This window comes from Mytilus galloprovincialis, chromosome 2 (genome assembly GCF_965363235.1).
Source record: "Mytilus galloprovincialis chromosome 2, xbMytGall1.hap1.1, whole genome shotgun sequence".
In the NCBI taxonomy this organism is placed as follows: domain Eukaryota; kingdom Metazoa; phylum Mollusca; class Bivalvia; order Mytilida; family Mytilidae; genus Mytilus; species Mytilus galloprovincialis.
This window is the reverse complement of record NC_134839.1, coordinates 110,805,302-110,821,446: the sequence shown is the minus strand read 5'-3', so window position 1 is coordinate 110,821,446 and position 16,145 is coordinate 110,805,302. Positions and strand designations below refer to the sequence as shown.

The following is a 16,145-nucleotide window of genomic DNA, read 5'->3' as shown; positions in this document are numbered from 1 at the left end:
GTAAATCGATTTAATTGAAATAGTCGAAATGCGTTTCTGTTAACGTTAATGGTTTTCTGTAGTTGGATCGATACCTATGCTGGTTGACTGCTAGTATCAGAGGTATCATTAACGCTTTAGGCAGTACTACGGTATAAGCATGAAAATACGAATATTGTGTTTTTTAAATTGGCTTTTTAAAAATTATTTCCAATTAAGGAATAGATCTCCCTCCTTCAAAGCTCTTATTCTTTGTTAAACTTTGGCTATATATTTTGCCCTTTTCGGTATATTATACCTTCATTTTTTTAACAAGTTTGAGGTTCGTTAGAAGATTTTGACCAAGAGCATCGCTAAAGAGACATTTATTGTAGAAATGTCCATCTGCTGCAGAAAAATTGGTACCGTTAATTTGGTTAGTACCACTTGGTCGATGCCACTATTGGTAGACTGCTAGACCTAGAGGAACCAGCTTAGTACCGGTATGAAAATACGGAGATTGTGACAACTTAAGGAATAAATCTCCCTCGTGAGATGCTCTGATTTCTTGCCCGGCTTTTGCTATACTTTTTGTCCATTTACGTATAGAAACTTCTCAGTTTTTACGTGTTTTTTTTTCAAATATTTTGTCTTTAGTTTTAAAATCGATTAATTTTAAATGGTGTTTATTTTACACACACAAATTGGATGATATAAAATTGAAATAATTATTATACATTTGTATTTAAAACAAACATACTAGCGACTTCCCTTATAATTTTATTTATGAACGTAAAGGTCGTTTTCAAAAGTATGTAGTCCTGTCATGTAATCTTGTCGTGTTAGTGTTATATTTAACATTGCCATAACAGCACGAGGTTTGAGTTGCCACAAAACCAGGTTCAACCTACAATATTTTTTTCTTAAAATATCCTGTACCAAGACAAGAAAATGGCAATGGTTATCTTAAAGTTTCTCTGTATGTTGCATTGACGTTTGGTTTTTTGTTGCACTTCGGTGTTTTTGTTGTTTCGTGTTTTTCCTCTTATAGTTGATGTGTTTCCCTCAGTTTTAGTTTACAACCTGGATTTGTTTCCTCTCGATCGATTTATTACTTTCGAACAGCGGTATGCTACTGTTGCCTTTATTTTTCTATTTTTAGATAAATTAATTGCATCGCAGTTCAATGTATTTACTTAATAGTTCTAATATTAATATAACTATTTCTATACAAGTCATTTAAACGACTTAACACTCAGCTATTTATTATCTTTTGAACACAAATTGATTCATTTGGGTTGCCGATGTCCTTCAATATAAAATTTTACAAAAACGTGTAAGATTTGCAACATCAATATTTATTACTAAAATAAATTTTATTGTAATATGCTAAGAACAGTATTTTGATTCTATAATGAAGACTCTTCGAATGGTTTTACACTAGTAATTTTGGGGCCCTTTTTAGCTTGTTGTTCGTTGTGAGCCAATGCTCCGTGTTGAAGGCCGTACATTGACTTATAATGGTTTCCTTTTTTAAATTGTTATTTAGATGGAGAGTTGTCTCATTGACACTCACACCACATCTTCCTATATCTATCTTCAATATTAAAATTTCAGTAGGATTTGAAATCTCTTACATTTTCACCATGAGAGTGAAAAAAATAAAAAGGTAGATTGGCATTATTCATGAGAGGGAGCCTGCTTGGGGGGGAGGTGCTTGTTTATTCAAACACAGCGGATTATGCTTGTGTAAACGAATCGCGCGCCTGGTTTTCTTAATCATATTATTGGTATCTTTAACGACATTTTACAGCACTTTTGTCGATATCATTGCTGATAAACATTAAATCCAATCTTAAAATTTGTCGATTCCACTGCTGTCGAACGTTACATCCCAAATAAAACTTTGTCAATTCCACTGCTGGTAGACGTTACATTCCAAATAAAACTTTGTCGATTCCACTGCTGGTAGACGTTACATTCATTATAAAACTTTATCGATACCACTGCTGATGAACGTTTTACGTCACCTAAAACTTTGTCGATACCACTACTGATGGACGTTTCATCCAACCTGAAACTCTCTCAATTTAACTTCTAGTGGACGTTTTATCACACCTGAAACAATGACGATTTCACTGATGGAGGACGTTTCACCACATCTAGAACTTTTTTTTCAATTCCTCTCCTGGCGGACGCTTTATCCTGAGAATATTACCTTTCAAGTAGTCAGCATTCTTATACTGACATGAAACGTGGTCGATTTTCTTTAAATAAATTATTCATAGAATGTGAAATTTTAGAACTTGACATAGTGTGTAGAAATACGTCTATCATTGCAGACTCCAGATTTATGTCCAAAATAGATTCATTTTGGGGGATTTTTGTGTCTGTGGATTGCTGTATCAATGAAGAACTCACATTCTGACAAATAATTTATCTTTTTATTCGTCGCCATGAATCTGTGACCGCTTAAAAAAATATTACAGAAAATTTTAGAAAAATTTATAAAAACAAATGTACGTGTAATGTCAATGAAACCCGATTTAAGCGAAGGTATATAGTATCAGTAGACTGTGAAATCTGATTTCATACGCGGACGATCTTTGAACAGTAGCCCATAATCGATTGAAATCAGATGGTCAATGTCAAAGATTATGATAATAACAATAAAAAGATTCGGTAGTATTTCCAAAAGAGGTGATAGTGTTTATACATGTTATCGAAAATTTCTTTCATTTGAATGTTTGATTTGCCAAAATATAATTATATAAATTTTACAGAAAGTTGCACGCAACTAACAGCGAATACACCCATTTATACAGTTAGAGGATATATACCAAGAGCCTTCAGAATCTACAAAGATATTGAAAGGGTGTTTCATAAAACGTAAGTAATTAATATAGACCACCTTGTCCAAAACAAATTACGAAAAGAAAGACAATCCTCATAACACTGAACAAAACAATAAAGATAATGCAGCACTAACTCAAACGATTCTGAACATGGGTGTTCTGAAATAGAAGACAGTATCCATACCATTTTAAATACCACCGTGTTGCTTATGGCAAGTAGACCTCAGGCGATAATGCATGATAGGCGATAATATAAATGATAAAATGTATTTTAGATACTACACCAAAGTTTTACAATCTATAATAGTTACAACTGAGTAAGAATACTGATTTAAAGACATTGTTGAAACTATAATACCATTGCATTTGCTTCAACTTAAAATACAGATGGGCCTCTAGTTATGTTTCTTTAGTATAACTGTAGAACTAATCAGACAAATCAATGAAGGTGACCTTGTTGGAGTTTCCATTGCTTAAACATACTGTTATACATTTTCTCTCCATTCTATTCATTTCATGTTTCAAAATTCACGTTAGAAGCAGATAGTATTACTACAGTTTTCACTTTTTACTGAAAAAGTACGATGATTGTAATTTGTATTCCAAACTTTGAACACAGCATTTATTGAAAAAACTATGAAATACGATTTATAGGTCACAATGAAAATATACAATAAAAATAAAATATTACTTTTATTCTACGATTGTTTTTGACTAAAACAATTTTTGTGTGAATGATAAAATCGATGTCTGTAGTTATATAGAGTTACGGAATTCCTCAATGTTAAATCATCGAACGGATAGATTTTCTCATGGTATTGACATTTTACACATTTATAAACGTATCGAAAGGATTTCCCATATTTATGAATATCTTTGATATTCTTCTTTCTTTCTCGTTTTACTTTCCTATGCCTTTAGCAGTGTTTAAAGGTTTAGTCGTTGTCAAGTGACGTCATTCCTGTCTGCTTCATAGTAACCAGGGAATTTTTCAATGGGATACATCAGTGTACGACGGTTTGACTTCTTCATAGTTTATTACGTCAACAGAATGTAGAAAATCAGCTTATTTCCCGAGCATGACCTTATAACGCTATCTTTCTTCGTAGTTTCAAAACTATAAGAAAATAAACAAATTCACTATAAAAGAACACGTGCAATTGTATGTATCTTTCATACTCTAAAGATATAGAAGTATATATTTTATTAGGATACATTTGAAATGGCTGAAGCACAAGAAGTTTTAGAAAGCAGCAGCTCTCAACCTTCTGAAGGTATGTCTTTAACATCATATTTGTTTTCCTTAATGACAGCATATTTCAAATAGTGTGTTTACTCTTTTGATGGATTTTTAAGACACAATTGTTTGCGTTTAGCATTTGGTAGTATTTGTTGTGCAGATATATACGCATATAATATTTGCATCATCAAGTAAAGCAGAAAAAAGCGTATGCATTTATTTCATATACTATAATGTATCTATAACAAAAAACTTTAATGATAAAACGACATGATGACTAAATATATGGTCATTATACGAGTTAAATGTACTTTAAATTGAAATTCAACTTTTTAAATAATGGATGTATTTTTACATACATATATTTTTTTTTGCATTTTCTGTCATGTACCGTTTAGGAGATAACAAAGATGGATGTACTGATCTTTCAACAAAGACTAAAGATTGCGTTTAATGTTTATATTTACAAATTCACAAACAAATATTGAAAAGAACAAAAATTTGAAAATTTGAAAAATAGATATTAAAAAATTAAAAATTATATTAGTATTCTACTTGTACTGCCAATTTTCTAATGTAATATATTGATGCAGTTAATAATGTTGTTCCCTAATTTATTGACTGTATGGTGATCAAAATAAGGTGACAAAAATTACAACTTCAGATAATTTGTGAATAAGTACCCTTTCTCTCAAAATAAATGAGATTGTTGGTTCGTAGTTTTTGTCTCTCTCAAGAATGTAGGTAATCTTCAAGAGATTCACTTAGGTAACTGAAGTTTAATATTTGAAGTTTTCTGTACTTCACTTCAACTGTAAAGAAAGAATATATCGAAAAAGATTTACCGCGACATAAAAATTTGCTTATTGTTAAAAAGTCAAATACTGTTACTTACTGAGTGTTGATTGTCCTTTTTGTCTAATCATTTGTATTTACTGATATTGTTGTTTGTTTTTGTCACCATGGTGCATGTATCCTTTAACACCTATTTTCACAGGTTATTTAGAGAATAATTTGATCAAAGGTTATTTCCAAGTTTATCTTTAGAAAAGTTCAAATGTATATTCGGTGTGTTTACGAATAGTATTCTTAAATTGTTTTGTTATTTATTTCTCAATAAATAATCTTCCATAAAATTAAATTACAAATAAACATAGTTGTTATCGTTAAATCAATTACTTTGACCTTAAATGTTTTTGAAATAAATTAAAATCTTCTATCTGTATTTAAAAACATTTGTTTAATAATATAAAATAAATAGGATGTTATGATTATAAGTATCATATGTAATGAACGTAGTTTTACGTCAAAGTAAATATGTGCAACGGCTTTACCCGAAAACATATTGTTTTCAACTCATCAAATTTGTGCATAACACGCGTCTTGGTAATCATATATTTCATTTGAACTCATACTGCATCTTCTTATATCTAATTACTAATACAATCGGCAGAAGAATTTAAAGCACTTTAAATATATATGATAAAATTCAAACATACATGTATCAAAAAACTTAATACTGAATTACTAAATATAGCCTTTTGAACATCTAAATGACACTATTTGAAACATGTATTATACTTTAAAATTTTGAATGCAAGGGTCTAACAGTGGCTTTAATATGCCATTCTCTTTGTTGTATTCGCTATCATTTTTTATTCATTTTTCAACAAAACCATAATGTGTTTCGTGTTTGGGTTTGTTTGGTTTTTTTGTTTTGTGTTTTTGCTGTCTCATTTTCGTACACCCAACATTTTTTTTTTTTCATTCAAATCTATATTTATCGAAAAAGGCCAATTATTAGATAAGGGGATTCACATCGTAATAGAGAAACATGAATTTCGGCAAATCAGTCTGTCCAAAGTTGTATGATTTCCTTTTGATACCAACTGAAATGTTTCAATTGTAAAAATCACGAACCCTTCTATCAATATGAATACAACTTTCTTTTGGCCACACAAAATAACTGAAATGTAATAAAGTTAATTTTTGAAAATATATGTTAACCGTTACATTTATTATTTTTTTTTTAAAGCCATATTTTTCAATAAAAAAAAAGAAGCAGAATGAAAAAGCTTATTGAATTAGTTGTGCAAAAAAAAACAACATATTAAAAATTTGCTACATCACATACTTAAATCAAAGAGCTGATAGCTCTGAGGTGAAAGAAGGTGAATAAAAGGTAACTTGAATTACCATAAAAGCAGCCCGACTAACCCAGCCTGCTTTGTTCCATTATTGTTAACGTATTTTTTTTTCTTCAAACAAGAACGTGTCATAAGTACATGGATTTCCCATCCGTACAATCATTTTCTATGTTCAGTGGACTGTGAAAATTAGGTAAAATCTTTAATTTGGCAGTAAAAATAGAAAGATCATATCATAAGGAACACATGTGTACTAAGTTTCAAGTTGATTGGATTTCGACTTCATCAAAAACTACCTCGACCATAAACTTTAACCTGAAGCAGGACGGACGGACAGACCAGAAAACATAATGCCCATAAATGGGGCATAAAAATAGTAAGACTGGTTACATACCCGCAAACTTTTGAAAGTTCCCATGAGGGTTTTTAGTGCGCGACAACAATTTTAAAGGTTACAATTTTAATGAAGTATTTTGCACGATCTGGATTGTTCAGATAAGGTGTCATATTTGTATGATGAACTTACATGCCTTTTTCTTAAGTCTGTTTGCATGATTCTAGTTATTAAATCGGTAGAAAAGATGAACATGTAGCTAGCAGACCAGGATTTATTTTCACTTGTGTAAGAATATTAGCTGCTTGCTGGAATTTCCAATTTTGAATTATGCACAAAGATGCACCTTTAAAATGGTCAAAACATGTCAAAAAAATTTTGTGATGTTTCCAAACTTATATCTTCTTTATTAATTTGACCCCTCATTTAGAAAAGTTATTCCAAATATAATGAATTTTCCCACTTTTGAGTTAAAAAATCTTAATTTTTTTTTTCAACAGTAAAATAACCCCTTGTTTTATGGACAGTCCCTTGTATAAGGGACAACACTCATAATGGGGGGGGGGGTCCCAACCTGTTTTGTCGGTCTTTGTGAAAAAAGAGTAGTACATTGTCCTTTAAATGATTTAAATGATTTAATTGAATACAAAAATAAAATATGTTACAAAAAGTATTATGTCAATAAATTAGTGAGAAAAAAAAACTATTTATTATCTTTATGGTAGTACTGCATCATTGAATTTTGTCAATCAGCCATGCTTTTATCCTTAAGCTAAATCTGCTTTCAGATGAAAATTCACATGCCATGTTCACGATTTTACAACTAGATGAAAACAACACAAGTTGAAAATCTAGCATGTTAGAATAATCTTCAGAGAAAACATATTAATATTTTTTAATAAATGCAAGTCCTTGATAAGAGTAAAGAGAATGAACACAGGGAGAACGTACTGTACTGGCGAAAGAACTCAGGACGAACACACCAAGGGCGAACATGTAAAACAGGGCGAGTTGTCCAGATACCAAATTCACGCATGCGTACTACAAATATCTACAGTAAAAACATCCGGTTACAAGTAAACAAATAACGTTCATTTGGAGGAGATGAAATCTAATAATTTACATAAATAAAAGGGTACATATTTACGATAGTGTTTGTTTTTCAATTATAATTTACAAATTAAATGATTCAGATGCTTAATCATGTGTAAAAATCGGTGTCAGGAATCAAAAGTTGTTATGAAATTGTAATACACAGAAACGAATGCGGCATACAGAGGTTCAATGATTTTAAAGTCGGCAATATAGGCCTTCAGTAGACTTGAAGTCTTCTTCCACCAAAAACGATAGTATGACAGGCATTAGTATATATTAATTTTCAAATGTGTCATTTATATACCAAATAATTAGTTATACTATCCATGCGTTTCGGGACTAGACTTCATTGATCTGCATTACGTTAAACTGTGAAATTTTGTAAACGGAAAATAAACAGACAGAACTCTAAGCATACAAATATCAAAACTCTGTAACCACCTTAGTCTCTATGCTTTAATTTGGCAGTCGCGAGGTTAAGACGAATCATGAAGTTGGAAAATTAAAGCTGGTAGACTTTCCATGTTTCAATGATAATGTTATAATATTTTTATATCTACTTTTTTCAATAGTTCGAAATAAAATTTTAACTCTGACGTTCATCATTATTTTTATGTATATTTCATTTTTTTATAGTATAAACATATTCTTTTTGAAATAAAAATACAATATTTGCAAACATTTTTAACGATCTTTCTTTAAAAATATACATTAAAAATAGAATATTTCCGATGAACTAAAAAGATTGCATTTAATTTTTTTTTCTAAGTTTGGTACGCAAATTACAGCATAAACTACTATAAGATCGTATGCTCTAAATAAAGGGTGAATAATTAAAGCAACAGTAGTATATCGCTGTGAAATGTTCAACAATATAAAAAAAAAACACAGCAATAACCTTAAACAAAAGTCCGCCATTTACAATAATATACACAGGTAAATGAAAATAATCTTGTTCTTAGGTATACAGTTCAAAATGGGGAAAGGAAATATTTTCACAAAATAAATAATTCTGATGTTCATGGTACGACAAAAACTGAAAATTTATAGTTATACCAAACACTTAGTAGACCAGATATTGCCCTGAATAAGTAAACATTAAATAACAAAAAATCATTACAAATAGTATCAATAGGTGAAATCAACAAGAAAGTACGATTTGAGAGTAACTGACTGCTAGTTAAAAGCCAAAAACAATTAATAATAAAAAAGCATGCATCAGAGACTGAAATCAACTTAAGGATATATACATTCTTCTGACGTTTCAGTCTCGTTGAAATCTCGTTCAGGAATTATTCCCAAAACATGTGATACAAGTGGAAAATATCACTGAATTGTAAAAATAATATAATTAAACATAATTCTGCGAAAAAACTGTGCATTTACAATGAATTGTTTTGGAATAATCCAGTTTTCAAATTTTACGACAAATCAAGTCAGGCTTTTAGCCAAAATTTTGAGAAAATAGGTGAGGGGTACAAAAAATTATTTTGCAAGAATAGTTTACATCCCATATCATTTTTTTTCTTTTCAAACTTCTTAGATATGTATTTGTTCAATCATTTTTAACAAAAAAGTTGAAACAATATACATTTTAAAACTGAGAAAAATCACAAATTTACAAAATTGACAGCATGGTAAATTTGACACAAAAAAGCATCAAAATATGATTTTCTTATATTTCACCTACCTATAGTGTTTTAAAGTTAAATTTATTCAGATTGGTTCACTTCATCTTTATTGAAAGTATGAGAAAAAGTTTTATTGTGGAACTGTGATTTTTTTTTCAAGATAATAGTCCCAAAATAGGTAAAAATTGTTGAAAAATGGGGAAATCATCAAAAATTGCTATATTCCAAAAATAGAAGTGCACCACCATATGATTTTTTCTTCACCAATTATTTCTTTAGAGTCATATTAACCCAAAAATCAGGTTAAGAAAAATAGTTTAATTATAGAACTGTTTGGCTCCTCAGAGGTGTACATCCTTAAACATCCCAAGGATTTAGTATTTTAACGTCATAGACAGTCAAAGAAGAAATTACTTGTGCAAGGTTCAATGAGTATACCGGATCACATAGTGATTTCCGCGCGTTTAGTAAAAACTAACCGTAAAATTTGGATGTGAAATGCCGTTTTTAATAAGTTTTCAACAGGTATAGCCTTTACTTATATAGTTCTATATTTCTATATGAAAGTATTTAGTAAAAGTTTTTTAGTAATCTATAAAAACGAAATCCCTGACTTAATAATTTACCAGCGATGCATTTATGTCGTTTGTTAAAATGTATGACATCACTTCACACACGGGCTTAACGATAGAGGGATATATTAACACCGTATGATGGAGCCAAAGGAACGTCGCCGTCTAAAAAAGGAAAATGTACAAAAGGGAGTGAAAAATATGGAGTTTGCCTTTACAAATTTAAATGTCTAAATCTAGAAAAGGACAACTACTGCTGTTTATGTTAGATTTAGTTAAAGTAATTTTGGTAGAATTTTGTTAGTATATTTAGAGAACTCTAGATTATTTAACGAAAAATTATCATCCAGATAACGATTGGTATTGTTGAATCATAGATGTAATAACCATTATATCTATGGTTGAATGTATCAACCAAAAGTGGTAGTTCATAAAAAAAATGATGTTGTTCTGCCTTTCCTTCACACTTTTAAACTTAAATGCAATCGATATTCAAATTTGAGCACCGCAGATTTTGTATACTGTGAACCAACTTATTTTCGTGAGCGATTAAATTTCGCAACTTTTGCGAGTAGAAAAATAACGCGAATATAAATTGTCGCGAATATGTAAAACTTGGAACATGAAAATCCTTATGTAATTATATCGACTAAATTAGAAAATCGCGAAATGAAACAGACGCGAAGTGGTCTGGGAAGGATTAACCGTGAAATAAAGTATCCGCGAATATACAGTACCTGGCCAAAAATATTCGTGCATTTCTTTGCTTTATATTTCATATAAAACCACATTATTTCAAAAAATATTTTGAAGTCATTTATGGTTGTATCAACAAGGCCTTAAAAAAAGACGTAGAATTGTGTAAGTTGGTTAACAGTATATATTTATCAACAAGGCCTTAAAAGACGTAGAATTGTGTAAGTTGGTTAACAGTATATATTTATCAACAAGGCCTTAAAAGACGTAGAATTGTGTAAGTTGGTTAACAGTATATATTTATCAACAAGGCATTAAAAGACGTAGAATTGTGTAAGTTGGTTAACAGTATATATTTTTATCAACAAGGCCTTAAAAGACGTAGAATTATGTAAGTTGGTTAACAGTATATATTTTTTTCAAAACAATGTATAATTATTCATTATATATTCTCTATTCTAGTAATTTGTTGGTTGTTTTTTTTTTTTATCGTTGTTCGAATATATTTTAAAATGCTTATTAAAGTCAACTTCCAGATGGCCGTACGGTTACCTTTCATACGTATAGATTATAAGCTATCTTGGTGTGCAATCTGTGGAAAATGCTTGCACCTTGAAGCGTAGCTGAATGGTGAATACATTTTCAACACAATTGTAAAGGATTGATGAACGGTATGTTTTTCACTTTAATAAAGCGCTCATTATTCAACTGAGTATACTTTCAAGAACTAGCAGACCACCGGGAGAGTTATCGCCCCAGACTCAGTGCTAAACAATTCTAGATATAAATTTAACATGTTATTGTTCACTAGCCTCAGCTTGGTCATGTCATACACGCTTTTCTTGACTATGGTTCACCAGAAGCGCTGAAGTTAAGCCAAAACAATTGAAAACCAAAGATGTATAAATAATCGAATACGTGATGAGATATTTGACATAAAGGAAACTCAAAGATAGCCATATCTAGCTAAGGTTAATTTTGACTAGGGAGTTAGAACCTTGGTTGGGTTGTTTTTTTAAATAATTTCTAAATTTATTTTACAGAATACGAAAAGTATGTTGTTAATCATGTCAGTACCGATGCACTGACTATCGACTACATTACTTTAAAGAACTCAGTTTAATGCAGTAATAAATAACGACATGTCGAGAAAGACAAAACATTACAAGTTATAACATTTCACCGTATGTTTTACTGCAAAGAAGCGGGAAATTGTCTTGAAACTGTTAATGTCATGTGTAGTAACTATAGATCTTTTTCATCGATGCAATGAAATATTGCAATATCTAAGTTCTATTTATACTGAAAATAAACCGTATGTATTGAGAAATGACAAAAGCTTAGATACTATATATGTAGTTTAAAAAAAAAATAATCACATGGGTTGAGCACATGTTAATTGATGAAAGATGATTATCTAAGGGACATATTCCTTATGCATACGCTAAATATGTCCCTGCATCAACGCTTGCACCTGATTATCATTTAAGTTCAGTATTCCCTTTGTACTATAACGCAATAACTCTATAAAAAAAAATATTTTTTTTTCATTTCTATGCGCCAGTTTACGGGCATTGTGGTGTACCGTTGTTTGTCAGTCTTTCCGTCCGTCGTCAAAACTTTAGAAAATTGCTCAGAACGCTTTCTTATTTTCATGAAACTTTTGTTTATATCTTATTACGTAAAATCCCTTTCGTGTGTTTTAATTATAAGATAGTACGTTTGCGAGTTATTGGATTTTATGTATAAACAAAATACAAATTCACTGTTTACAAAATTTAGAATTTTTGAAATACTAAGGCTTTTCTACCTCAGGCATAGATTACCTTAGCTGGATTTGGCAAAACTTTTAGGAATTTTAGTCCTCAATGCTCTTCAACTTCGTACTTTATTTGGCTTTTTTAAATTTTTTGGGATTCGAGCGTCACTGATGAGTCTTTTGTAGACGAAACGCGCGTCTGGCGTATGTATAAAATTTAGTCCTGGTATCTATGTTGAGTTTATTTACAACCACTGGGTCGATGCCACTGCTGGTGGAGATTTATTTCCCCGAGGGTATCACAAGCCCAGTAGTCAGCCCTTTTTGTGCTGACATGAATTATCATTGATATGGTTATATTTATAAATTAACTGTTTACAAAATTTAGAATTTTTGAAATACTAAGGCTTTTCTACCTCAGGCATAGATTAGCTGGATTTGGCAAAACTTTTTGGAATTTTAGTCCTCAATGCTCTTCAACTTCGTACTTTATTTGGCTTTTCTATTTTTTTGGGATTCGAGCGTCACTGATGAGTCTTTTGTAGACGAAACGCATGTCTGACGTATATACAAAATTGTGTCCTGATATCTATGATGAGTTTATTTATATACAGGCTTTTCAAGTTTTTTTATAATGACTCAAAATGCTTTGAACAATTTTCATGAAATTCTGGTGGATTATTTATATATATTGACAGAAGTTCTCATTGGATTTTAAAAAGAAACCTGGTGTTAAGTTTTGGAGTATTGGGACTTAATTTGTAAAAAGTGGTATTTTCCAGTTTTCGGACAAAAAAACGCTTTGAGCAGTTTGAATGAAACGTGGGAGACTGATTTATATTTATTGAAATACATGCAAGCTCCTTTTACTTATTTATATCTAAATATGACATTGTGAAGTTTTGGAACTTTATTTTTTGAACAATCGTTCAAAACGTTCCATTTTTCACACTTGGGAGGGTTAAAGAATTTCATTTTATCAAAAATCGAGGCCACAAATTTCATATTGTATATTTTTACTGTATTCTTTTATACTGATTCAATATAATAATTTCTAAATCTTTGTAATTTCATTTTACAGAATGTGTGAGTCTCCATTAACCTAGTTGACAAATTACTAATTTAGCAAAAGGGGCGGTATAATATGAGTCATTTTCTGCCCCTTATATTACAGTGTTTTTTTATACTTCTTCAAACCTTTCATAATTAAGTAATACTGATAAATAGATAGTTTTCTCGTTTGAATTATTTTACACTTGTCATTTCGGGCCTTTTATATCTGACTATGCGATGTGTGTTTTGTTCATTGTTGAAGGCAGTATGATGACCTTCAGTTATTAACTTGTATGTCATTTGGTCTCTGGTGGAGAGTTGTATCATTGCCAATCATACTACATCTTCTTGTTTTCAAATGACAATTCACCGCAGTATTAACATACGGTTCGCAGTTAACATTTTCGAACTAGGATTATTGTTTATTAACAATGATCAATTCGTAAATGTTTTGAAACTTGGACCAATGCTTATCTTCAAAATGAAGAAATGTCATCTCAAGTTTGTTTTCTAATTCTGTATTTTACTGATAAATAAACTTACTTTTCATCTTTTTGCATCATATAAACAAATAATATTTTTATATGATATCGTATCGATTAAAGCAAGACTACATTTTAAACATGAAAACAGGTTGAAAAATAAAAGAGTTTTTAAAAATCAAAAACTTAAAACAAAACAAAACAAAACAAACAAAAATGAAATTGGGGATGTGACTAGAAAACTAGTAGTCTTGGTTGTTTTTTTAAGTCTTTGAATAACATTTCATCACTTGTTAAACTAAAATCTTTTGATATAAATTGTAAGTGTACATTAAAAGTTGGATAATCTTTTATATATCACTTTCAACTGATTATGCTATACAAAATGATCAGCAGCCCATTTACAAAATCAAATCGGTACTTGGAAAATAGATTATTGCCCATGGTGCTTGTGTTCTGTATCAAAAATATTTTATAAATACTATGCTAATGTTTTTTTTTTAAATAGTGATATTTTCTGCGGTCCCAAATAAAACTATATCTAAGTTAAGTGACAGTTAAATTTGCACGATTGTATATACTCATCTTTTTTAGATTTTCCCTTTAAGTCCAACATACGTGTTCTATGGTTTCTACTGAGTCTAGACAAAACAGTTATTGCTTATTACTTTTATTCTGCTGAGAAAATCATTTGTCCGCAATATTCTTGGCACCTGAGACCTTAATTTAAGTTATATAAAATGTTAGCCTATATTTTATTCCTCGCAATATAATTTATTGTAAAAAATTTTTATTTTGAACACTTTCTAAAAAAAAAACCCACTTCAATAGTAATTGATCAAATCAAGGATTTGTATAGTTTATAGTCTTACTATACAAATCCTTATTTGCATAGTCTTTTTATACAAATCCTTGATAAATTCGAACCAAAATATTTACGTTTCTGTGTCTGCTGAATTCCCATGGAAATGTGGTGTTTGCTAATTGTTACAATTCTTCCTTAAACTTCTTCAAATTCGACTATGTACGTTATTTTTTAAAATCGACTCTACAATGCATTTTTTTTAATCGACTCTACATTTTATTTTTTAAAATAGACTCTGCATGGTGTTTGCTAATTGTTACAATTCTTCCTTAAACTTCTTCAAATTCGACTATGTATGTTATTTTTTAAAATCGACTCTACAATGCATTTTTTTTAATCGACTCTGCATGGTATTTTTTAAAATAGACTCTACAGGGTATTTGTAAATTACTTATCCAACAATATTGCGGACAGAAAAAACACTGATGTAAACCCATGGTAATGTAAGCTTTTATATAAAAGACATAGGATTACTATAAAATATAAGTCTTTGGCAAATTTATCCGTATTTTTTTGCTTATTTTTTTTTTACTTTTAAAGACAATGTATTAAAGATAAGAGTTATAATTCAGCTCCTGTTTATATATCTTTACAAGTTTTATTGATAAATTATGATGATGAAATGGTGTCTGACGTATCAAATTATAAGCCTGGTAACTTCGATAACTGTTTACACCACTGTGTAGATGCCACTGCTGGTAGACTTTTCGTCCCAGAGAGTACCATAGGCCCAGTAGTCAGCACTTCGGTGTTGACATGCATATCAATTATAAAGTCGTTTTTATAAATCTACTGTTTGCAAAAGTAGGAATTATTTAAGATACTAAGGAGTATCATATCCCAAGCATGGTTTACCTTAGTCGTATTTGGCACAACTTTTTTGGAATTTTCAGTAATCAATGCTCTTCAACTTTATACTTGTTTGGCTTTTTAACTCTAAGCGTCACTGATGATTCTTATGTAGACGAAACGCGTGTCTTGCGTATCACTTTATAAGCCTGGTACCATCGATAACTATTAACACACACTGACATGTGTTTTTAACAATATTTCGGATATCGGGATGAGAACAGGTAAATGTGATAAGAATGGGGTCACCATCGGTTAATAGTCGGTTAAAGAGCTCACCAGAGCTCATATTTTGTCTGTTATTATGTATATATATGCCGACTCTAAATAAAATTTACTTACTTACCATCCTTGTTTTTTATAAACGTATCAAAACACAGAAACCCACTGAACAAATAATTTTCTGAGTTATCTCTACTAATATAACAATCTTTTAAATTTTTGAAAACCATTTCTTTTTATCTAAAAATTAGATTGAATCATTAACTATATTTAAGTTAAATGATAATGAATTCCATTTCTGCAGCAAAGCTTATTTCAATAAAAAAAAGAAAAAAAAAGGCGAACATTTGCAGCTATTTATAAATTAAAAAAAAATGAATTAAAGCA

The 16,145-nt window shown here is 30.2% G+C and overlaps 1 protein-coding gene and 1 long non-coding RNA gene across 4 annotated transcripts in view; one reads left to right on the top strand and one right to left on the bottom strand.

Moving 5' to 3' along the window:
• Positions 1-3,397: 3,397 nt before the first annotated feature.
• On the bottom strand, positions 3,398-5,099 carry LOC143065365 (uncharacterized). The gene is made up of 2 exons (XR_012975457.1): positions 4,949-5,099; positions 3,398-3,930 (listed from the first exon to the last, which is right to left on the bottom strand). It is a non-coding gene; the product is annotated as an uncharacterized LOC143065365 (long non-coding RNA).
• Positions 4,021-16,145, top strand: part of LOC143065364 (insulin-like growth factor 2 mRNA-binding protein 2) — a 78,759-nt gene continuing 66,634 nt past the window's right edge. For all 3 annotated transcript variants that reach the window (XM_076238897.1, XM_076238895.1, XM_076238896.1), the window contains exon 1: positions 4,021-4,087. In XM_076238897.1, the coding sequence (XP_076095012.1) occupies positions 4,036-4,087 (52 nt within the window). In that variant the 5' untranslated portion in view covers positions 4,021-4,035. The remainder of the gene's footprint in view (positions 4,088-16,145) is intronic.